At 47.4% G+C, this 25507-nt stretch overlaps 1 protein-coding gene across 1 annotated transcript in view; it reads left to right on the top strand.

Moving 5' to 3' along the window:
* Positions 1-25507, top strand: part of LOC146789901 (uncharacterized) — a 427419-nt gene that overhangs the window by 141620 nt on the left and 260292 nt on the right. Inside the window, exon 4 of the mRNA XM_085628175.1 lies at positions 5425-5582. Coding sequence (XP_085484301.1) covers positions 5425-5582 — 158 coding nt within the window. The remainder of the gene's footprint in view (positions 1-5424; positions 5583-25507) is intronic.

Here is a 25507-nt window from a genome sequence, read left to right as displayed (position 1 = left end):
CATGGAAGAAGAGGGAGGCACCAGCCTTGGCACAATGGCATGCACGATTATGGCAGGCACTCACAATGCGAAGGATGGCAGGCATATTCGCAGACAAGTTAATAAAACTTTGAATATTTCTGAGGTCCCTTAGTCAGCTAACTCTCAGGGGTCTTCCGTTGGTAGCCTGTTCCTCACGTATATGAGCACTACATTTATTCCAGTTTTGAAACCCGGCACTACTCGAATTATGACTGCTTGTAAAGTGAGCGATATACAGTCATGTCACCTGAGTTTTCTTTTATCTTTTTGTTTAGCCCTCTCATTGTTCAAGATAGAGAGGGGAGGTATTAAGGACATGGAGAGATTTACAGTTGTGGGAGGGACACATGATGTACATTTGGTTTTATTGAAATGGCAATCTTCAAATGTTAATTCCAGAATATAGAGTATCTTGCTTGCCTATAGGGCGCTGAGTTATGATATGACTACCTGATGATGTACTATGAGGCCTCTTACTGATTCCATTGCTATGCCTTATTATATGAAAAATCTAGTAAAAAGTTTGATTTTAAAAAACACAGCGGTTTCTTAAGGATAACAAGTGATACACCTGTGAAATCTCTTGTCAGGGCACCTATTTCAATGAACCAAATATATATTTCTAAGTACGCAGCAGTAGAAGGATTCGACCATCTTCCAAAGAAGAAAACTTCCAAGTAAAGGGAAAAAAAGCAACACTCTGTGGTGAAACACAACACAATTAAAATTCATAGAAGAATCGACCTCGGACTTTCTTGCCTTGACTTTGAAGTTGGTGGACCTGGCCCTCTGCATGGTCAACCTAAACTTTTTTCTTTTACCGTGCCTGTTTTCTGAATCAGTTTCTGCTGGCTTTTAGGACTGCTAACCAGTTGTAAAGGTGGCCTACACCTAATTGGCAAATGTAATTAACTTGCAAGTCCCTAGTAAAGTGGTACTGCCTGTAAATTAAATGCTACTAGTGGGCCTTCAGTACTTCACGGGCCACACACTTAAGTAGCCCTTCAAAAACTTGACTCGGGCCTGCCATTTCAGCCTATGTATGCAGTCTTAAACTTCCATTTCGATTTGTCAAATAAACATTTTGGCAGATCTTAACATTCATTTTTAATAGATACAAGTCACCCCTAGGGTAGGCCCTAAATAATCCATAGAGCAGAGTGTATCGTATTCAAAATGTTGGACATGCACTTTTACGTGTTACATGTCCTGGTAGTGGAAAACTCTCAATAGCTTTTTTCACTATTGCCTACCTTTTCATAGGATGACATTGGGTTACCTTATTAAAATGTAATATGTGCTAACTTTTTTGTGGGAGCAGGTTAGAATGTCATGTTTGGTGTCTGCAGAATTGTGATTTAAAACCCTCTTTAATAGCAAAGTTGGATTTTTAGCCACAATTCTGAAAATGCTGCTTTTAGAAAGTTGACATTTTGTTATCCTAACCATTTGTTGCCTGCAACCTGTTTCCTGGGTCACATGACTAGATGTAGTTGGCAGTTGACCGTTGTCTATTCCTCCCAGGCAGTGTCACAATAGAGGGCCTGGGTGTTGGCAAGATGAGCCATCCTGACTTGATGAAAGGGGCTTACATGTCACACTTGAACTTCAAAAAAGACAGCTTTGCTCACACCCAAAGGACTACACAGTAGCCTGTTGTTCCCCAGATAGCCTGGGACCAGGGAATGGAATCAGGAAATTCTAGACATTTCAGTGGGGCAAAACTCCAGAAGCTTTTTCCACTCAAAGGGACATTGGGTGTAAAAATGGGACCCTTTGAGCCCTACTTCCAAATACATAATGACAGAATCGTCATGAGAACTGATCCACAATTTATGCCAAAGGTGGTATCAAAGTTCCACGTAAACCAAGCTATACAAATACCAAGTTTTTTCCAAAAACCAAAAACACAAGCAGAAAGGGCATTACACACCCTGGACGCCAGAAGAACTGTCATGTACTACATAGAAAGAACCAAAGAATACAGGAAAACAAAACCATTCTTTGTATCCTTTGCCAACAGTTTTCTTGGACGACCAGTCACAAAGAATACCATTGCAAGATGGATTGCACAAGCCATACAGTTGTGCCACAAACAGGCAGGTCAAACATTACAAAGAGAACCGCACACTCACTCAACAAGGAAGAAAGGAGCAACAGTAGTTTTTCTAGCAAACGCGCCTATTCAATAAATTTGTCAAGCAGCAACATGGTCTTCAGTGCACACGTTCACAAAGCACTACTGCGTGGATATTAAAATAAATAAGGAAGCACAAGTAGGACAAAAGGTCTTACAACATATATTCACAAATCAACGCTCATCTTCTACCCAACCTCCACAAGACTAGCAAACCGCTACAAAGTCTATGCACAGCATAGGGAATCCAGAAAAGATTCACACTGCAAAACGTATTGTTTCTTACCTGTCGGTGTAGTTTTGTAAAGCTTGAAGAATATTCTGGATTCACTAGTGAACCCACCCTCCTCTGCCAGAAAGATGACACAGGAGGAAGAAATAAAGAAAACAAGAACGAAGATAGCGACCAAAGGTGGGAGTTTCCGGAGGAAGCACATCGACGTCACAGAAGGACACCAAATGGTGGTATGTCAACGCCCACCGGCCACGAAAAAAAATAATTTAAAAAAGAAGAAATACTACATTTCCGGACCCAACCACTAGATGGCGGAATAATGCACAGCTCAGCTTAGTAAATCCAGAAAATTCTTCAAGCTGCAAAACTACACCGACAGGTTAGAAACTATATGTTTACCAACAACAGCTTGATCCGAATCAGGTTAGAAAACAAGATTAGTTGGTACCAGGGCGAGAAAGTAACAGAGGGTTGTACAGACCCATATTTTACGGATATTAACATCACCAGCCCTCCTTTAGCCTCCCTGCCAGTGAGGGTGTTGCGTGGACAGTAAAAGAACGATAGCCGTCCATCACAATATCGTCCTTATGCCATGTTTCCTGGAGACAGAAGATGTCAAAGCCCCTGATGCGTTCTAGCAACTCCTCATTTGCCAACTTTGTACAAATGCCTGCAATATTCCAGGAAATAATTTAAAATTGCTGAGCAATGTGTTTTTGATCCGCCATGCTCCCCAGTGTGGAATTAATAACAGGCATGGCAACAGTAGTTGCCGGGACACACCCCTCATCTCTAAGGTCATCATCAGGGATAGAGGTAGGAGACCGACAGCACTTTCCAGATTGAATTGTAATCTTTGTGTGCTAATAAGATTGTACGAAGTGGTACCAGATAGCTCAGCAGGCGGGTTTCTGCCAATAGTAACATTTTCGAGTGCTCTCTCAAGATTGATGCAGTGTAAGCTAGATCTTCTTGTTTCGGCTGTACTACCCTCACATACGGACAGTCGGTCGATTTCACTCAAACCGGAGAGAGTATCAAAACGGTTGGGGTGGATAAATGACGTGAACTTGGGGACTGGGAATCTATTCTGTCGTCTCAATACAGGCTGTTGTCTCGTATAAGTCTCCTGGTTGGGGGAATAGAAGAAGCCAAGTGGACGGACCTTAATCATTTCATTCGGTGAATTTCTAAGATGTGTCAGGGCGAAATGGGCAAACCCAGCTTTACTAAAGATAACCACGACACAATCCCCATTCACGCATTTAGCCGTGTTGCCCAACCAGCTCACCCTCCTTGCTATATTAATATGTTCGGACCAGTTGGTTTGCAAGAAATTTTCCTTGAAAGCCAATAGGCAGATTTATTGATTAGGCTCTAGCAGCTTTCTTGATGCCCGGGGGGAGCTGGGGGAGCCCTGTCAAGATTAGAGTATATGGTGTGCAATCTAGGGGTAGATCGAAAATTTTGATTGCACCCCGTCCGCCCTGAGAGACATGCGGTCTGCCATTTATATTTGTAGAGCCTTGTGGGTGTCTCCCCACATTTAGAGGGCCAGAGATCTCTCGATTAATAGCCCCATGTCCCTGCATTTGGTTGTCCCCTACGGAAGCCCTTTCCCGTCCCACAACCCCAGATAGCAAAGGCATTGGACTATTATTGACATTTGTGGGGACGGGCTCTTGAAGAGGGCATTGGTTATTTGTAATGAGTAGGTCACTTGTAGGGGGCAACCCTTTCAGATTGGCACTAACAGTAACATAATTTACATCATTTAGCCTCTTATTAATACAGCTTGGTCGGTTGACCATGTCAACTTGTTTTGCTGTTATCAATAGTTTCCCTGAACTATTCGACAGACGGGCGAGATGCTCTTCTATGCAAAATAGACGTGCCAAAATGGGTGCCAAGGCCGCCTGTACTACTTTGCTGAGTCTATCAGTGGACATGTCTGTTTCATCCTGTGTGATGATTCTTCCTCCTCCAACACAAGATTTACACGGTAGGGTTTGTTTAGGTCTCTTTACCCTTGGTGAATGGCCCTTCAGTCTTTGGTCAACCCCTGCGCCTGCCACCGCTAATTCGATACGCTTCCTTTTTCATCCTGTTTCAAGCTTGGACCCAGGCTCTACTGCGAGTGGGAGGGAGATAGGCTCGGCTCCATTGTGTGTGGTACATGATTCTTTCTGGGCCAGAATAACATTTGGTGAAAGAGGGACTTGTAACCTTTGACCAACATCATGTCAGCCATCGCTATATGAGAATCGGAGAAGGCTGAAGCTGGAAGGTCAGGAGGTGGGGCTGATGAGAGTGTGCGCTCAGCTAGTTATAGTTCCATTTCCTTGTTGATAGCCCCAACTGCCTTTTGGAGGAAACCATCTAAAGTTCTGTCAGTGTGTTTTACAGCTGGCATAGGTTTCCTTTTCCCCATACTGGAGATTGCTTTATAATTGGAAGAGCTTAGATCTTTTTTTCACCTTAACACATCTTCAACCAGTTGTATCCTGTCGTCTTAATCCTGGAATCCAGACAGGAAAACCAAGAGGGTAGCCCTGCCAAGCCTCCCCTCCTGACGGTCGTGGGCAGCACTGCCTTTGGCCCAGGCGCGTCTGCCCTACGCTGCGGGAGACCCAAGCTGTTTTTATGCGCCTCTCGGCGCAACAAGATCACGTTGGCACCTCCTGGTTCTTGCGGGCTGCTGGGGAATGGAGTCCCCGGTCGAAAGTGCGGCGTGCATGTGTCTTGGAAGGGCTCATATGTACTTGTTTTTAATCCATTTTCTAACCTAAACCAGGATGCAAGCGATTGATTTGTGGTAAAATTGCAATGAAGAGATCTTGTGCCTACTAGGAGAGTTGTTTCCTTGCGTAAAATAACTGTTATATCTGTGAGACAATAAAGCGTTTGACCTTTGCACTGTAGTAATGAATGTGCATTTATTTGTACAGTTGCTCTCAATAACGAGTGATTGGGCCACACTTATATTCATTGTGGTGGCGTTAATAAAAAAAAATTCTTGTGTTTTCAGGCATCAGCCAGGTGATGAGTCCATGAGCCGCTGCAGCTGCTGTAATATAGTTCGGGATTCGTCTGTGTTCGTTCTGGGCACTCCCACCCCAGGGCAGGTGAATGAATGCCCAAAGAGGAACTTCAGCAAGGGATTCAAGCTCTGCCTTGAAGTTGCAGGTCTGTTAAAATACTTTTTTTCCTTCTCCTTCATTTCTCCCTGATTTGGGGCAAATAATCCATAATCTGCCTGCCTGTATTGTTCATTGAATTGTAATAGAGTATCCTACATAGCATGCTGGGTGAAGTCGTCAACTACCATCCCAAGCGTTTAAAGCTAGCCCATCGTGGGGCATTTGTGTAAGAAGGATTTGTGAAAGCTTAACACAATTTATACTAGAATTGAGATTTGCAAACTACCTGACCTAAAAATATGATATCCATGCAGTTTACAACAAGAGCTTGTTGTGGATTTACCATCAGTACTGATATAGAAGAGCTTAATACATTTTAGAGTCTGCAATGACTATGTTCAAGCTTAAATGGGTTTAATGTAATAGCTGTTGCAGCCTGCTTAGTAGAAGGAAGAGAAGTAAGGTAAGTTAGCAGAGACCTATGCTTCCTTTTTTAAGTTCGAAGTAACTTTTAGAGATTTAAAAAGAAAACGCTATGTGAAACTGTAGGCTTTATGGTTAGAGCAGCATGAAAGGTACATTGATGTTGTGCATTTCAAAGTGGAAATGCTTCTAGAGAAGACTTGGTAGAAAGTAAAGCCAAAGAATGTGAGTGGAAGGTCCTGGGTGCAGCTTCAGTTTTAGGAGAATGAACCTGGAAAAACAGAAAAGCAGAGAAATTGTGTACTGGAAGGGAATAGGGCTGCCAGTGCCCGTGTTGAGGTCAGTGAACTTAACCCCACTCACCATTAAATCTCTGGCTGCAGGTAACTCTACCTTACGCTCTGGTCCACAAAAAATTGGACATTACCAAAATATTACTATCTTTGAAACCAAATAATCATTACAATGACCCTCTGACGGCAAAATGCTGGCCCTCTTGCAACCTCATGGTCATTCCCTTCTGGACGAAGATAATTAATGAATCGCTTACCCAAGGATCAATTCCAGACTGCCTAAAAACAGGCTAGGTTATCCCTCTTCTAAAGAAATCTACGGAGAACCCATCGGTCCCAAACAACTTTGTTCCAGTAACAACCATTCCCCTACCAGCCAAAGTACTAGAAAAATGTGCTCACAATCAATTAAGTCAAACACATTACTGAATTTGAACTACTAAATGACTGCCAATCAGGGTTCAGACCAAACCACAGTATGGAGACAGCAATCCTACACATAGTAGATGACGCTCTGCTAGCCCTCTTCCGTATGAAACCGGTCACCTTATCCTTCTGGACCTATCATCGGCATTTGACCCAGTAAACCATCCCAAATTATTAGATAGACTGGAAAATAGGATGGGTTTATCGGGTACTGTACTGAAATGGTTCTACTCCTTCCTAGAGAACAAATCGCAAAGATTCCTGGTGGACAACAAGCTATCCCCACCACCTCCGATTCAAATTGGGGTGCCACAAGGATCAACCCTATCCCTGTCACTATTTAACCTATAAATCGAACCATTAACTGAAGTACTGTATAAAGCTAACATTTCTTCTCACGTAGTTGAAGATATCATCTCCGGAAGAGATCCACACCATGAACCAAGCTCTCAAGAAAACCGTTGAATGGCTAGCTGACAATCATCTTAAGTTAAACTCACAGAAAACCAAATTCCTTCTGATCTTCCCTCTTAAAAGTACAGCCAAGATTAAAGAATGGACTAAGATGATCACAGCGCTAAACGGTACCCCAACAATAGTGGACTCAACCAAATCACTGGGCATCACACTGGATAAAGAGCTAAACATGTGAGCGCACATCAACACAATGGCAAAAATCGCTCGTTTTCATCTGAATTACCTCCGAAAAATGAAGCCACTCATCGATCCAGTGGATCTGAAAATGGCAGTACAGGCACTAGTCATATCAAGAATTGAATATGGATGCGCAACGATATCAGGACTACCTAAGATATCAACAGCTCCCCTAAAAGCCTGTCTCAATGCAGCAACTAGACTTCTAATGGGAACCAAAAAATATGACCACATCTGAAAGCGTTCAACTGGCTACCATATGAGGCAAGAATAGAGCAAAAAATTGCATGTATTACACACAAAGCAATACATCACAAAACTCCTCACTACCTAGTCAATAAAGTTACCCTGTCCGGAGCCACTAAACCCTCGAGGGGATCGGAGGATTTTCTACTGAAACCAGCGTTCTTCCGTAAGAAAAAGACTTACAATAGAGCGATCACGGGAGCTGCACCAAAGATCTAGAATTCGCTCCCACCGAACATCAGAGGAATCACCTATGCTCCACGATTCAAAAAGAAGACCAAGTCCTTTCTGATGGGTATATTTCTCACATAACGAACAATGTGTTGAACATAACAATACTATAACCAGCTTGGATATAGAAAAACTCAGGAATGGCCTTATCCTAAATCTAATGTACAACACGACAATCTGGACTGTAATCCATTGATTTATTTTACTTCTCATTACTTTTGTTTTATGTATGGACAAATGTATATCTGAAAGAGACACTTTAGTCATAGATTCCTTACCTTAGAATATCCCCAGGCGTCAGACTGGATTCGGAAAGTTTTCGTCAGCAGTACCCCTGCGTGTCGGTAGGCGTCGTCATGCGGATCCGCGTACGCCGCTGGTGTCATTGCCGCCGAGATGACGTCGTCGGAGCTACTTAGACGCGCCCACGCGCGCTGACGTCAGTTCTTTGTTTCCGCGCCAGTTCTTTCTTCCCGCGCCAGCAAGCGCAGATCCGAGAGAGAGCGGTACCCCTAGTTAATGTTTTAACTTGGTTTCTGAGAACTTGTTTCTCTTGTTTTGTCCAGTACTCAACTCCTGGTGCAGTAGGGGTTTAAGTCCTGTAGGGCCTGCCGTCGGAACATGTGGGTAGTGGACCCGCACGACGTGTGTCTCTTCTGCTTGGGGCACGCCCATGACCCCCAGGCCTGCCCTGATTGTCGGGCCATGGGACCGAAAGCTTTGCGGGAGCATTCCCGAAAGTTGTTTAGAGGTCCGGCAATCGGTTCCGCGCCGATCGAGGTCCCGCTCCCATGGGAGGTCGTGGACCCAGTCGCGGAGCAATCACCATCGCTTGTCGGACTCTGGGACAGGTAAGACGGCGCTATAAAAAGTCGAAGAAGCGACGTCGCTCTTCATCTACCCCTCACATGGTCGCGGGGCAGTGGAGGGGGCGGGCGGTCACTCCTCCACAGCTCCAATGGAGCCTCTGTTGTTGCCTGCAGCCTACCCGCCCTTTCCAGGCCCGGATGAAATACAGGCTTTCCTGTCGGCCATGAGCCGTTTGTTTAGCCCATCGGGTCCCTCCAGAGCGCCTTCTGGCCCCCTGGACCCATTGGGTGGCTCTGCCCTTGTGCCGCCGCCTTTGGCCCTGGCTACGCCGGCACGATGCCCTACAGCACCACAGGCCATGGCCTCGGCTCCGCCTCTGGCTTCAGCCTCAGTTCTGCCGCCGGGTGCGGTGGCGCCGGACAGCACCGAACCGGGATTAGTCTATTACCCCCCGGTTCCCTTTCTTGGTGGAGAGTTTATCCCATTTCCCCGGGCACCTCGTCCTTACCGGCCTCTTCAACAAGCGGTGGACGAAGGGGGGTACTGGGAGGGGTCTGAAGACCCTCTCGCAGCTCAATGCGAGGATGAGCCAGAATGGGAAGGTAATATGGAAAGTCCAGTGGATCTGGATTTCTCTCCACATCCTGGTACACTGTCCCCCTCTTCCGTGGCTACGGAAGAGGTCGGGACTTTTTCTGTGGTGTTGCGTAGGGCGGCTGAGGCTCTTAACCTCGAGCTCCCTTCTGTACCTATCAAGACCAATCTCCTGACGGAGGTACTGCAGCCAACGTCCTCCTCTGCGGAGCTGCTGCTGCCCTTCAACGACACACTTACTGACGTCCTGTTGAGCACTTGGAACAAACCCAAAACAGGGGCTCCTGTGGATAACGGTGTGGCGCGTCGCCATCGCCCGGCGACCCCAGCTTTCTCACACAACACCCGACGCCTCAAAGTCTGGTTGTCCAGGTCTCTGCCTCGCCGAGCGCATTCCCTTCTGCCCCTCTGGACAAGGAATCTAAGAAACGGGAGCAGTTTGGGAAAACGATTTTCACTTCTGCCAGTTCCGGCTTGCGGGCGGTGAATACTGCGTGCCTGTTGGGCCACTATTCACATTCTGTGTGGGACACAGTGGCACAGGTGCTGCCTCAGTGCCCTGTGGAAGCTCGGGCGGTGCTCTCCCAGGCCATTATCGAGGGGAGAGATGCTGCTAAATTCACTATCCGTTGTGGACTTGACACGGCCGATTCGCTCAGCAGGGCACTTTCCTCAACGGTGGCGCTCCGCCGTTACTCTTGTCTCAGAACAACTGGCTTCTCCGGGGACGTTCAGAACACTTTGTTGGACATGTCCTTTGATGGCACATGCCTCTTTGATGACCAGTCGGATAGCCCCCTGGAACGCTTTAAAGAGACTCTGGCTACGGCCCAGTCCTTGGGTCTTGCCACCACGCGCATTCCCTCGGGGTCTGCCTTTCGCTCCTTTCGAGGTCAGGGTCGAGGCGCACAATCGCGTTCCTTTCAGACCCACAGGCCTGCGCAGCCGCAGTCTCAGCGCAGCGGCGGACGTGGGACCCGACGAGGTGGGTCCTGAGGACAGCGGGCAGGTCAATCCACCACCGCTCCTGCCACCGCCGCCTCAAAACTTTCCTAGTCCGGTGTTTCAGGCCCACCAGACGCCAGTGGGCGGCAGGATTCGCCATCACCTCCCCCACTAGCGCACCATCACTTCGGACAGGTGGGTTCTGAAGATAGTCCGAAGGGGCTACTCCCTTCCCTTCGGGTCTACTCCTCCAGCCATGCCACCTCAGTACCAATGCATGTTGGGGAATCACTTGGCACTTCTCCAGCAGGAAGTTGCGGCCCTCTTGGCCAAAGGGGCCATCGAGCACGTTCTGACACCAGAAGTAGGTCGTGGTTGTTACTCCTACTACTTCTTGGTTCCAAACAAGGACAAAGGGCTGCGCCCTATCTTAGACCTCCGGAACGTCAATCTCCGGAAGGAGAAGTTCAAGATGCTCATGCTTGCTCAGGTCTTGTCTGCCCTAGACCCGCAAGACTGGCTGGTAGCGTTGGACTTGCAGGATGCTTATTTTTATATCCCCATCCTGCCAGCCCACCGGCATTGCCTACGGTGCACGGTGGGCCACGAGCACTTTCAGTTCACCTTGCTCCCTTGCGGCCTTACCAGCGCCCCTCGGTGTTCACAAAAGTGATGGAGGTGGTCGCAGCTCATCTGCGCAGATCAGGGGTTTATCCTCCCGAACAACGAGTCCAGGGCATTCGGGCTATGATTCTGATCTTTCGGCCCTGGTCCTGGGTTTTGGTCAGGAAGACCCTGAGGCTGTTGGGCCTAATGGCCTCCTGCATCCTGCTGATGTATTATGCCAGATGGCATATGCGGGCTCTGCAGTGGGACCTGAAGTTCCAGTGGACGCAGCATCGGGGAAACCTGTCCGACTACGTCCAGATCTCGGAGGGCACTGCACAGGACTTGCAGTGGTGGCTCACGAATCAGAATTGGGTCAGCGGCAGATCCCTCTCCCTTCCCCAACCGGAGCACACAATAGTGACGGACGTGTCCCTCCTGGGATGGGGCGGCCACATGGGAGAGGCGGAGATCAGAGGCCTCTGGTCTGCGGCGGAGTCCAAGCTCCATATCAACCTTTTAGAGTTCAGGGCGATCCTACTTGCACTGAAAGCATTCCTTCCCTCTGTCAAGGGGAGAGTAGTAAAAAATAAAAAATCCAGTATTTGTAAGGCACACAGCTACCCGTAGGCGCTGGGGGCCGTCGGGAAGATTAAGCGAGCTATTGCCCAGATTCACATGGTGCTGGGCTGACCTGCCGCCAGTGCCGGGGATCGAACCGTGATCCCCATTGTCCGGCATCAGTCGCCCTGGCCGCGGTGCAGGTGTTTACAGACAACACCACCGCCATGTGGTACTGCAACAAGCAGGGCTGGGTGGGGTCATGGACCCTATGTCAGGAGGCTCTACGCCTCTGGACGTGGCTGGAACGTCAAGGCATTTCCTTGGTGGTTCAACACCTGGCAGGTACCCTGAACGCCAGGGCGGACGAACTCCGCTGCAGGTGCATGTTGGCCCACAAATGGTGTCTTCACTCAGAGGTGGCACAAGGTCTCTTTCAGCAGTGGGGAGAACCTTGGTTAGATCTATTCGCCACCGAAGAGAACGCGCAATGTCAGCAGTTCTGCGCTTTGGAGTTTCCAAGGCGGCACTCGCTTGGAGACGCTTTTCGTCGCGAGTGGAGTTGCGGTCTATTGTACGCCTTTCCACCTATACCACTTCTGCCCAGAGTGCTGAATATCAGACGCGACCGGGCCCAAGTCATTCTTGTGGCACCGGACTGGGCTTGAAGAGTTTGGTATCCCGAGCTACTCATTATGAGCGTGGATCCCCCGATCCAATTGCCTCTTATGGAGGATTTCCTGTTGCAGCAACAGGGGACAGTCCCCCACCCGAAACTGTCCAGCCTCCACCTCCTTGCGTGGAGATTGAGCGATGACAGCTGATTCCATTTGACTTGCCTCCTGAAGTCTGTAATGTGATTCTGGAAGCCAGGCGTCCCTCCACTAAAACGGTATAAGCCTGTCGGTGGAAAAAAATTGTGGCATGGTGCACAGCAAAGGATGTAGATCCTCTTGCTGCCCCTCTTTCTGAGGTCCTATTGTTCCTTCTCTCTTTGGCCCAGCAGGGCTCCACTCTGGGCACTATCATGGGCTACCTTTCTGCTCTTTCAGCCTTTCTTAGTCTGCCTGATCAGCCCTGTCTTTTCAAGTCCCCAGTTGGCAATAGATTTCTCAAAGGCATTACTCACCTTTTCCCTCCTATTCCTTTTGTGATGCCTCAATGGGACTTGAACCTTGTTCTCACATACTTGATGTGCGCTCCCTTTGAGCCTCTTCATAGATGTCCTTTGCGGTTATTAACTTTGAAAAATGTCTTCCTGGTGGCCATCACCGCCGCTTGGCGGGTGAGTGAGCTCCAGGCTCTTTCCTGTAAACCTCCTTTCCTGGCGATCCATCCGGACAAGGTTGTGCTTCGACCGCGTCCTTCCTTTCTACCAAAAGTAGTCTCTGCCTTTCATCTCGGGCAAACTGTCACTCTGCCCACTTTCTTTCCGCCTCCGCACCCTTCAAGAGAAGAGGAGAGACTCCACCGTCTGGACCCAAAACGTGACGTACACGGAGCCGCACGATGACGCCTACTGATGCGCAGGGGTACTGCTGACGAAAACTTTCCGGATCCAGTCTGACACCTGGGGATATTCTAAGGTAAGGATTCTATCACTAACTAATGTCTAATACAGATATATCGTTACACAAGTAAGTAACTTGTGCTTGCCAATGTTAGTGGAATACATAGACATGCTCCTGACGTGAAAGAATTGATTAAAGCTGATTTAGAAGGTAGTTGAAATGTAAAGCGCTCTGACACCCAAACCCTGGGCCTGGTTTGCGCTATAGAAAACACTGAATAAATGAATAAATAAATAATAAAAATTGAAGGGGGAACTATATCAATGGGGGGGGGGGGGGAATATGTTGGCATGAATGTTAGAATTTTGATGTAGCTTGTAACATTCAAAAGGTGAGGGAAGAAGAGAAGCTGCAGCTCTTTTCAACTATCTTCCATTCAGTTAGAATGAATCCAATGTGGAATTAGAGGAGAATTATAAAATGATGTACTGTTATGAGGTTTGGTTTGATAAAAGCTTATCAAAGCCTACTATTATCACAACTTTAAGAATGCAAGCAAAAACTTAAGTTGTCTCATGGATAATGTGCATACATGAGGGGAAACATTGATGGCTAAGTGTTTGGGAGAAAGGTAATGACCTAAGAAGCACTTTACAACCTCAAATCCACTGAGTGTCTCTTGTAATGAATGATTGTCTCGGAAGATGAGACCCTACTTACTGACTCACAGATTGTGGATCTCACGCAGATAGCCATAACTGTGTATAATTGTGGGATGCAAAAAGGCTTGTGGTCTCAAAAGGAGCTGCTTTTTTTAAAAAATCTGATGGGCCCAGACCCCCCATTGTGATTTTTGGAACCCCTCTTTTTCATGGAAACACCTTTGTTTGGCTAGTTAGTTTTGAGGGAAAGTTTGCTGGACCAAAGATCTTCCTGCCACCCTTATGTGTTATTGGAAAATCATTCAAACCACCAACTCCTTCTATAACCGTCACAACGGACACATCCCACACAGGTTGGGGCTCACATGCACAAGTTAAAAAAAAAAAACATCAAGAGCTAATGAAACTACAACAAAGATATGCAGTCCATGTGTAAGAACTAAAGACTGTCTTCCTAGCATTGAAAGCCTACTGAAAACAGCTGATAGGGACAGACGAGGACAGTGCTAGTCCAAACGGAAAATACGACAGCACTGTTCTACTTGAACAAACAGCAGGGAACAGCATCACACCCACTGTGGAAAAGAAGGTTTCCCTGGTTGCGAAGATATCCCTGGTTGCGATAACCTACTGGGAAAACAAAATACAGAAGCAGATAGATGAAGCAGACGCGCAAACACCATGCACAAATGGGAACTAAAACAGGAGGTGATGAAAAAGATCTTCCAGAGGTGGGGAACACCGCAAATACACCTATTCGCAACATACAAGAACGTGAAATACCAAAGCTCTGCATCTAGATTTTACCAAATAAAATCTCGAGCGAATACTCTGTCGATAAGATGGTCATGTAAATTTTGCTACGCTTCCCCCAATTCCAATGATCCAGCTGGCGATACACAAGTGCAGATAAGAACAATTTACTCTAATCCTGATAGCCATGCAATGGGGTCCTCGGACATGGTTCGCAGACATAATGAGATATCTCATGGACAGTTCATAAAACTCCTAGCGTATTAGGATTTACTGACAATGCAGGAAGGTTACATATGCCAGACACCCTCAGCCTGAGAGCATGGCTCCTGAGCACATAGAGTTAGGGCACTGTAACCTACCGAAAAGAGCAATGAAGATACTGAAGGAGGTAAGATGACCAAAACCCAGAATATTTCACGGCTGCAAGTGGAAGAAATTCTTACACTGGTGCAACAAAGAAGGAGGCCACAGTAATTGGCCACAAGATGCCACTGTGATCAGATAACTGCCCCACTTAATCCACTATGCGTTGCTTAAGGTCACCCTAGCAGCCATTATAGCATACACAAGAGTGGTGATGGAAAGAAGTGTTCGAGGTGTTGGGCCCGGATGTTTGCAGTTTGTTTTTCCTCTTGGAAAGTCTTTGGAAGTCACGAGTTCGGTGACTCTTCCCTTGGATCGTATTGCGCATGGGCTTCGGCTCCATCCTCAGATTGTTTTTTCCGCCATCGGGCTCGGATGTAATCTTTGCGCTCCGGTTCCAAACAGCTTCCAGTTCGACAATCGACGCGCAATTCGCGGTATTGTTTTCGATCGCGATCTCCCCACTCGACGTGCCTCTCATCGGCAAGACCTTTGGTTCCAGTCGTCGACGGCGACCTTCGGGCCTATCCAAGCTCCGGTCCTGGCTAATGGAAAGGACTCCATTTAAAAAGTGTCCACGATGTGGGTCAAAATTCCCCCACACCGATTTCCACTAGGTGTGCAACCTCTGCCTCTCCCTTGAACACGAGGCTCGAGACTGTCCGGCGTGTAAATCCTTTCCGGTCCAAGAAAACGATTCGGGACCGAAGAGCCAGAAGAACCATGGCACACTCTTCGACGGCGATCCTGGACGACATCTTCGGGGAAGGCGTCGATGCTCCAGAAGAACACCACACCGACGAGGGACTCGTCAGCGCCTCCGAAGCCGACGATTCAGATGTGGAGGACATCACTCCGGCACAGAGGGTCGTGAGTAATACTCTACCCCCCCCCCCCCCCCCCCCCCCCCCCCCCTCGCCGGCACCGAAAAAGGCTTCGGTCATGCCTTCTGGCCTAAGCAAGACCAAAGACACTGCTTCCCACACCGCACCTTCGGGGCCGGTAAAGAAGCCAATTAAGCCTTCAGGTCACCGTCGGAGCCGATAAACACTCTTCGGCACCGAAAAAGAAACCGGCCTCCATCTCAACACCGAGCCCCACACCGAAACACTCGGGGTCGAGACCCAGCTCCTCGGCACCGACCCCATCCTCGGTACTGACAAAAACCCACAAGACCACCGGCACCGACATTTCGAAGCCGAAATCCATCTCGGCGCCTACTAAACAACCGGAGCTTCCCAAGCATGGTTCCAAACAACGGACCAGCACAGACAAGCCTAAAAAATAAACGGCCCCGACGCCTTCGGCGCCGACGGACCAACCAACCTCTCCAGAACTATTACAAACAAATCCTGTGCACACGTGACAATATAATTAGATTTGATCACAGAAAAGATAACAGGGTTCAAAGAACAATGGAAAGATGTTTTTTAATTCAAAACGTTGTCTTTCATCAGTACAAAGAGCGCCAGCCGACACGTGTTTCGTCAACAGTAAATGAACTGTGACTCTTCAGGGCTGGGAAACAATATGAAATTATTTATGAAATCACTTGTTTGCAACAACATGAATCATTGGGCATAGTCTCTTGTCTGTTTTTACTTCACCCATGTCACCAGGACCCTCACTTCCGGTCGATTTCACGAAGGTTAGCCTTCTAGTCCTCACTTTACTTTTTCCTTTATAATCGCCTTCCGGTTACACCTCCATTCTCCCGCACTTCGGAAGCAAGTTCAGCTTCATACGCACCGATATACACAGGTAGGTGTTTACTTCCATACGTTTTGGCTTTTTGCCGTACCTAAGATATGCCCTATAGCTGCTCATTCCTACCATATGTTTTGGCTTTTTGCCGTACCGAAGATATGCCTTATAGTTGCTCATTCCTACCACTTTTTTCCAGCCCTTTGGTTTCCTGGTCGCACCGACCCTGGGGAGACTACTTTACTTTTAATCCCGACGGCGCTCGATTTTTTCGTGGTTTATTGCTCATCTGGGTGAGTTCTGTGACGTTTGCCTTTTCCGCACTACGTTACTGTTTATTTTTCCCTAATACCATACTCTCAGCATGCTCCGTATCTGTAACCTTGCTTTTCGTAACCCTAGAGGGTATTTATTTTCACTCATCAACTCAGACTTGTCGGCTGTTTCGTTTGTACACAGTGCCACGCACCGCATGTTATTTGCATGCATCTGCGCCCTTTTATCTTATCGCACTATTTGCGTACATTCTCCACTCCGCCATATACAATACTTTTACCTGGCTTTTGCCCACTCCGCTATGTACAGCACTTTTACCTCGTTTTCTTGCCCTTTTGCCTCATTGTTGTTGCTTCGATTTTTCTTCTGTTCTCGAATCTTCCTTTTAGTAAATGAGGATGCTTTTGTATAATTAACTGTTTTTCCTAAACTGCTATTACTGGATACAGTGTTTAATATGTTAAGTTTTCATGCCTTCATTATGTCAAATTTTAAACACTACTTGGTGAGACATTTTCTCTCCCAGATGTGTTTCTTCCTTTTTCATGCTTTTGCCTTTTATTTTTCATATATGAACCTTATCTTTCAGTTTAGTTTCTTGTGCCGTTGTCCGTTGTCCTTATTGTTGTCACCCCTTCTTCATTGGCATTTGTTCATATTCACATAGAGTTCTTTTTTTCACTCATCTGTTATACGCTTGATCACAACCATGTTTATATTGCACTTATTGTTTATCCTTTATTATTTGGTTTTTTGATCAAATTTCATATTGTTTCCCAGCCCTGAGGAGTCACAGTTCATTTACTGTTGACGAAACACGTGTCGGCTGGCGCTCTTTGTACTGATGAAAGACAACGTTTTGAATTAAAAAACATCTTTCCATTGGTCTTTGAACCCTGTTATCTTTTCTGTGATCAAATCTAATTATATTGTCACGTGTGCACAGGATTTGTTTGTAATTGTTCTGGTATGGGCTTTTGCCCACTCCTTATACAGGGGTTTTGGGTATTCCCCTGACCTGTTTGCACCGTTAAGCATTGGTTCTTTGTCCTTCTGACTCCATCTGTCCGTTCATCTGCCTTAGCGCCATTTATCCTGTCCACAAAACCCTCTCTGGTCTATATAACCTCTCCAGAACTATTTACACCGGATCCCTTGTAAAAAACATTAACTAAGGATCCCAAAACTGGACATTTAATGCTCTCTATCAAAAAGAGACCGTTAGACAAACCTGCTCCGCCTCCAAAAAGGAAGGACTCTGCTACCTCCCCTTTCAGACTACCTTCCCCACCTCCTCCACCTTCCCCTCCTCCACCTTCGCCACCCCCACCTCATCATTCCCCCACTCCATTCCCGGATGATGATGATCAAGGGGATCCATTCGACGACATAGGGAATGTACCCCAAGATATACCTACAGGGGACCCCACTCGCACGGGATCCCCAGACCCATGGGACGATTATAATATCCCTGATGTCTCTAACGTCCCACAAGACGATCTTTACCCTTCCAGAACTTCTCCACCAGAAGACTCCTTGGGGTTCAATCATTCATTGCAAAGGGCGGCACACTACCACCGGGTAGATTTACATACCGACCCAGTGGAGGAGGATTTCCTCCTAGACACATTTGACACCACACATAGGACCACCTCCATATTGCCTATGCTAAAAGGCATTCTAAAACATGCGCCGGAGGTCTTTAAGGACCAAGTCAGGGCCAGGGTCATTAACCCGCGCATTGAGAAAAAATATAAAGCCGCCCCAACAGACCCCTCCTACATCAGAGGACCAGCTCCACTAGATTCCTTGGTGGTATCCACAGCACGGAAAAGGGCCAACTCCCAGGTGTCAGGTAACGCACCACCACCTGACAAAGAGTCTAAACTCTTGGACGCATCAGGCAAGCGTACTGCATCTCAAGCGGCCAATATATGGCGTATCGCCAATACACAAGCACTACTAGCGTGGTATGACGGGGCCCATTATGACGAGCTAGAAGCCATAATGCACCATCTCTCTGATAAATACAAAGCTAGGGCCAATGAGCTAATTCAGGAGGGCAAAACAATTACTAATACCTCCATACATTGTGCCTTAGACGCAGCAGACACAGCCTCTAAGGCTATCAATACTAGTGTCCTCCTCCGTCGCCATGCCTGGCTAAGGGTATCCGGTTTTAAACCGGAGGTACAAGCCTCCATCCTCAACCATCCCTTTGACCAGGAACATCTGTTTGGCCCCTAAGTGGATGACGCCCTAGAGAAAATGAAAAAGAACATGGACACGGCAAAATCCATGGGAGCCTTACAATCTCACCCTCCCAGGCGCTCCTTTCGCCGCTCTTCCTTTCGGCGCACATCCAGAGGCTACTCCTCATACTCCGCTTCCACTGCATACAAATCCCCTATTCAGTCCACCTTTACAAGGGGTTATCAAAGAGGCGGCTACAGGGGCAACAATAACAAAGGCAGAGGCAAAACAAATACCGCCCGCTCTACCACCGCGCCTCCCCAATGACTTCCCTCCACTTCCCCCAGACCATCACACTCCGGTCGGGGGTAGACTCCAACATTTCCTTCCGGTCTGGACTACCATCACCTCAGACAAATGGGTAACGCAAATAATTTGGTCAGGCTACTGCCTAGAACTAACATCTACCCCCCAAACATTCCACCCAGACAACGCCTGATGTCACCAGAACATCTGCGGCTACTCAAGCAGGAGGTAATCTCCCTCCTAGACAAGGAGGCAATAGAACACGTTCCAACCAACCAACAAAATATGGGGGTCTACTCCCTGTATTTTCTCATACCAAAAAGGGACGAGACTCTACCGCCCATCCTAGACCTTCGGCCCATAAACACATACATGCACTCAGACCACTTTCATATGGTGACGCTTCAGCAGGTACTTCCGCTACTTTACCAAAACGACTTCCTCACCACTTTGGACCTAAAAGACGCTTACTTCCACATTCCAGTGCACAAGGCCCACAGGAAGTACCTCAGATTTCTAGTGGACGGCCAACACTACCAATTCAAAGTGCTCGCGTTCGGAGTCACAACCGCACCACGAGTATTCACCAAGTGCCTGGCAGTGGTGGCAGCACATCTGCGAAGACAACACATTCATGTCTTCCCATACCTAGACGACTGATTGATAAAAGCCAGTTCATACAATCAGCGTGTACAACACACACACACCACCATCCAGCTACTTCATCAGCTGGGCTTCACGGTAAACCACGAAAAGTCCCATCTCCAACCATCCCACATAAAACAATATCTAGGTGCCACTATAGACACCTCAAAAGCGCTCGCCTACCCCAATCCTGCCAGGATTGCAAGCATTCAGGCTCTACGCGCAAAATTCATAGCACAACACTCCCTTCCAGCTCGGGTGTTCATGCAACTAATAGGGATGATGGCCTCTTGCATCTTCATAGTACCTCACGCAAGACTCCAGATGCGTCCTCTCCAAGAGTGCTTAGCGCACCAATGGAACCAGGCCCAGGGTCAATTAACAGATCTGGTGTTGGTAGATGGTCGTACCCATCGCTCTCTGCAGTGGTGGACTACCACAAACCTTTCCAAAGGTCGACCGTTCCTGGACCCGGTTCCACAGATAGTACTAACAACAGATGCATCGCTCTCCGGCTGGGGAGCTCATCTATTACATCTCACCATGCAAGGCAAATGGTCACCTCAACAGAAGCTACTCCATATCAACCATCTGGAGTTACTAGCGATCTTCCTAGCCCTAAAATCCTTTCAGACACAAATTTTGTGCAAAGCAGTCCTAATCCGCACAGACAACATGACAGCCACGTATTCTATTCAAAAACAAGGCGGCACACACTCTCCACAGCTCTCTCAATTAGCACAGAGCATATGGAGATGGGCCATACCCCGGAAAATCTTTCTCCTAGCCCAACATGTCCCAGGAGTACAAAACACTATGGCAGATCTACTCAGCAGACAAACACAACAACTCCACGAGTGGGAACTTCACCCGCAAGTTCTTCACCCGTACTTTCAAATGTGGGGGCATCCACAGATAGACTTCTTCGCCACCCACGAAAACAAAAAATGCCCAAGCTTCGCCGCCAGATACCCACACCCATTGTCCAAAGCGATATGGATGAACTGGTCAGGCAGATTTGCGTACGCTTTTCCGCCTCTCCCACTCATTCCACTAGTAGTGCGCAAACTACAACAGCACTCCCTCACACTAATATTAGTTGCGCCAACTTGGGCCAGACAACCATGGTACACCACACTGCTGCAACTATCGGTAGTACCGCATCAAAAATTACGCCTCTCTCCACACCTCTTAACCCAGAACCATGGAGAGATCAGACACCCGGACCCAGCTCAGCTCAACCTTGCGATCTGGCTCCTGAAATCCTAGAATTCGGGTACCTAAATCTTCCCCCTGACTGTATGAACGTCATCAAAGAAGCTAGGCGCCCTACCACTAGAGCGTGCTACGCCGCCAAGTGGAAACGTTTTGTTATCTATTGTCATAACAACACCATCAATCCACTAGATGTGTCCATTCAACACATCATAGGCTACTTACTCCACCTACAAAGGTGCAATCTAGCCTATACGTCCATTCGATTACACCTCGCAGCCATAGCAGCTTACCTACAAAACAGGCAACATCTCTCACTCTTCAGAGTACCTGCCATTAAAGCCTTCATGGAAGGCCTTAAAAGAATAATTCCCTCCAGAGTGCCACCCTCACCTGTGTGGAACCTAAATATTGTTCTCACCAGACTAATGGGACCTCCTTTTGAACCCCTACACAAATGTGAACTTCAATTCTTAACATGGAAAACCGCTTTTCTTGTAGCCATCACTTCCCTCAGCAGGGTCAGTGAGATACAATCATTTACTATTCAAGAACCTTTTCTACAAATGCACCATAATAAGGTAGTTCTCTGTACCAACCCAAAATTCCTTCCCAAAGTCATTTCTCCTTTTCACCTAAACCAATTGGTAGAACTACCAGTATTCTTCTCGCAACCACAAACTGTTGCAGAAAGAGCTCTTCACACACTAGATGTCAAACGAGCCTTACTCTACTACATCGAGAGAACACAATCTTTCCGTAAGACCAAACAACTGTTTGTCTCTTTCTCTCCACCACACAAGGGCAACCCCATCTCCAAGTCGGGGATAGCTAGGTGTTTTGTCAAATGTATTCAAATTTGCTACCATAAAGCAAAGTGAACGCTATCCGTTCCCCCTAAAGCCCATTCTACACATAAAATAGGGTCTTCAATGGCTTTTCTAGGGATCATCCCATTAGATGATATCTGCAAAGCAGCTACATGGTCAACACGGCACACTTTCACCAAACACTATTGTGTAGATGTGCAAACTAAGCAACAAGCTAGTGTGGGCCAGGCTGTACTCAAAACATTATTTCAAACCCCTGCAACAGATACGGGTGGTCGCCGCTAACGGTGGGTACTGCTATATAATCTATGCACAAGTGTGTAATCTGCAACTCATACGCCTCGAACGGAATATGCTACTTACCAGTATGCATCTCTTCTTGGCATGTAGAGCTGCGGATCTACACACGCCCACCCGCCTACCTATATCTGTTCGAGCTTATCTTATTTAGATAACACACACATGGGCATCTTCACTGTTATTACTACGCTCCATCTTTCCCTGCTGGCGAAAAACAATCTGAGGATGGAGCCGAAGCCCATGCGCAATACGATCCAAGGGAGGAGTCACCAAACTCGTGTCTTCCAAAGACTTTCCAAGAGGAAAAACAAACTGCTAACATCCGGGCCCAACACCAGATGGCAATCTATGCACAAGTGTGTAGATCTGCAGCTCTACATGCCAGGAACAGATGCATACTGGTAAGAAGCATATTCCTTCTTCACCACACCAGTTGTAAAATGTTTTCTAGCAAGAGCAAAAATGGTATTGCCCCCAAGAAACAGACTAATGCCTGCCTGGAACCTCAATGTGGTGCTTGCTCAGCAAATAATATCCCCTTTCAAGCTAATGCAGAATGCACAACAAGCGTTCCTAATGCTAAAAACAATTCCCTGCTCAGTAAGGAGAGTTAGCGAGATCAGAAACTCACCATGCAAGAGATGTATATTTGGAGGCTCAAAGACAACGAGGTGTGAGCGTATCCAAGGTTTAGAACAAATGTAGTAATGAAATTCCACATGAACCAGGCCACACAGTTACCAGCTTTTTTCCAGCATCCAAAGACACAGGCCTCTCTGCCTGCTTTCCCTCACAAAGTTGCCATCTTTGGTTGTTTGTGGTGGCGGGGAATCCCATTATTCCATCAATTTGCAGATAATCATAATGCACCTAAGAAGCATCCATTTACTCTGCAAGTGCTACGCCCTACCCTTCCTGTCCTCCCTCTGGGACACACTCAATCCACCAGAATGTGCTCTCTGACACATGCTTTGAATTTGGAGGCAGAAATGATTACAGTGCTGAACAAACTGGGCTCTATGGGTGCTGCTTCTAGAGGACAGGGGCACAGGATTCTACTCACTTCACCTTTTGGTTCCCTAGAAGGACAGAGCTCTGAGACCCATCCTCAACCCCGCTTCTTGTATCTGTTCATTTGGCAGGACACGTTCAAGAGGTTGTCCCTGAGTAAAGTAATTTTGGTCTTAAGGGTGGGGTATTGGCCCATGTCCCTGGACCTCCAAGGCACCTGTTTTCAATTTCCAATCTTCCCCACCTACAGACATTGCTAGTGGTTCACCTTGTATTCCCAGTGCTACCTCTTCACAATCCTGCCTGCTGACCGCACTTTGCTTTGACAAAAGTGATATCTGTTTTGGCACCTTCCCTATAGAAATTCGTAGTCCATGTATTTCCATACTTGGATGACTGGCTGGTGTAGGTAGTACCTCTGTTGCTGGTGAAGAAGCAGCTTCAGTTCACTATGACCCTTCTCTATGACTTATGCATTTTGGTCAGTGCCCAAAAATGTGTCCTTTCTCATACAGAGGCTTAAGTTCATAGAGGCTGTAGGGACACAACCACCATAAAGGATTTTCCTACTCCTTTCCCCCCTTGTGTGCCAGGGACAGCTTAGAGACGTCCTCTAGCACTGTGGGCGTGTGCTGAGGATGGATCAGGCCGTCCGTACACCCACCCACGGGTGAAGCACTGGCGCTCCCCCCTGAAAAGCTACTCTATATGCCCCAACCAGGGATGGCAGCAGAATGGCTTCTGCCTGACATCCCAGTCCCCTCACACGGCAATCTGATGACGTCGAAGCGTACACCAACGTCGTACAAGCAGGCTGGAGGCACTGGAAGCCATTTGCTCCCAGTGCTGTGCAGAGGAGAAGTCGGGGAGTGCAAAGAGGCATTGTGGGGAAAGTAAAGAGTTTTTTCTTTCCCTGGTGTCTCTTTGCAGTGCATTCCTGCTGTACGATCACGGATGGGGATGCCATCGTGCAGCAGGAATGCACCCACTAGCACCAGGGATTTTTTTTCTTGTCTGCATATATTTTGTATAGTGGGCTCCAAATAATGTGGGCGTTGTTTTGGCCATTTTCTGCCCCCCCCCCCCCCCCCCCCCACCTCCCGGCCACTGGGGGGGCAGATCAGGAAAGATCGGACATATTTTTAGGTCCTCCTGCCCCCAAGGAGGGCAGAAAGCCACTGAACACTTCGGTGTGCATGGGCTGGCACTTGGCTGGTGGTTTGCGTGAGCTTGAGATTGCCTGGTGGTGTGCGTGGACTGGTGCTTGGCTGGCAGTGTGTGTGTGGCTGGCTGTGTGTGTAGATTGGCACTGGGTTGGTGTTGTGCGTGGACTGGTGCTTGGCTGGCAGTGTGCGTGGACTGGCAGTGTGTTGGTGGCTGGTAGTCAGCATATGTATTGACTTGCTTGAGGTGTGTTTGTCAGATGGCTGAAGCAATGGGTGCTCGGTGGTGTGATTGGTGTGTTAGTCTTGCTGGTGTATGAGAGTGATGGGCCATTGAATGGCACTGTTGTAAGTGTTGTATTTTGTTGTGCCTGCTTCTGGCAGTGTGTATGGTTGTCTGTGTGTAAAGCATGAAAGGCGTGTGAATGGACTGTAAAGCAGTTGGTGCCTTGACGTGGCTTTACAACTTACGAGCTGTGAGTCAGTGGTTCTCTGATCTCGAATTGAAATAATTAACAAGTTTTGTGGATTTTATTTGTAAAGTCATTGGCGAATAAAGTTATTTTATGAACCATTTACATACCCTTGTGCCAAATCCAACCATTATGCCTGTGATTTATTAGTGGATGGGTGTGCAATAATCTTTTGGTGTTTTTTGCCATCGGTGCATACTGTAGGAAAGTGACCCTTTTTTTACATGTTTACTCCCACTTTTTGCCTGGTCTTTGATGTGATTTTGACTGGAAGTGCACTGGGTTCCTGCTAACTAGGTCCCCTGCACCAGATCTCTTTCCCAAAACTGTGAAATTGTTTCCCCAATTCCTTTAGCACCCCCTGTAAGCCCCTAGTGAAAGGTTCCCCTGGTATATAGGGCAAGGACGCTAAAGAGGGTCCCTAAGGGCTGCAGCACGTTTTATGCCACCCTAAGGGACCCCTCACCAAACACATACAGAATGCCACTTCAGGCTGCATGTCTTGGGGCAGACAAAGGTGAAAACACAACGTGGCACACATCTCTACGTGCCATTCCCACAGACACTGCATGCACTATAAACCAGTCACCCTTACAGCCCTAAGGCTACATGTGTGGACATACCTGCATGAGCAGGTATGGCCCTGTGCTTGTCATTTTCATTACTGCCAGTACAAGTGACCAGGGAAGCCTTTTAAAGTACATGTGTTGGACATTGGCGAAAAAGAGCTCCCCAGCTACATGATGGTTTTACTGAAACCAGAGATGTTTCATA

Source organism: Triturus cristatus, chromosome 10 (assembly GCF_964204655.1).
Source record: "Triturus cristatus chromosome 10, aTriCri1.1, whole genome shotgun sequence".
NCBI lineage: Eukaryota > Metazoa > Chordata > Amphibia > Caudata > Salamandridae > Triturus > Triturus cristatus.
This window is presented reverse-complemented; position numbering and strand designations above follow the sequence as displayed.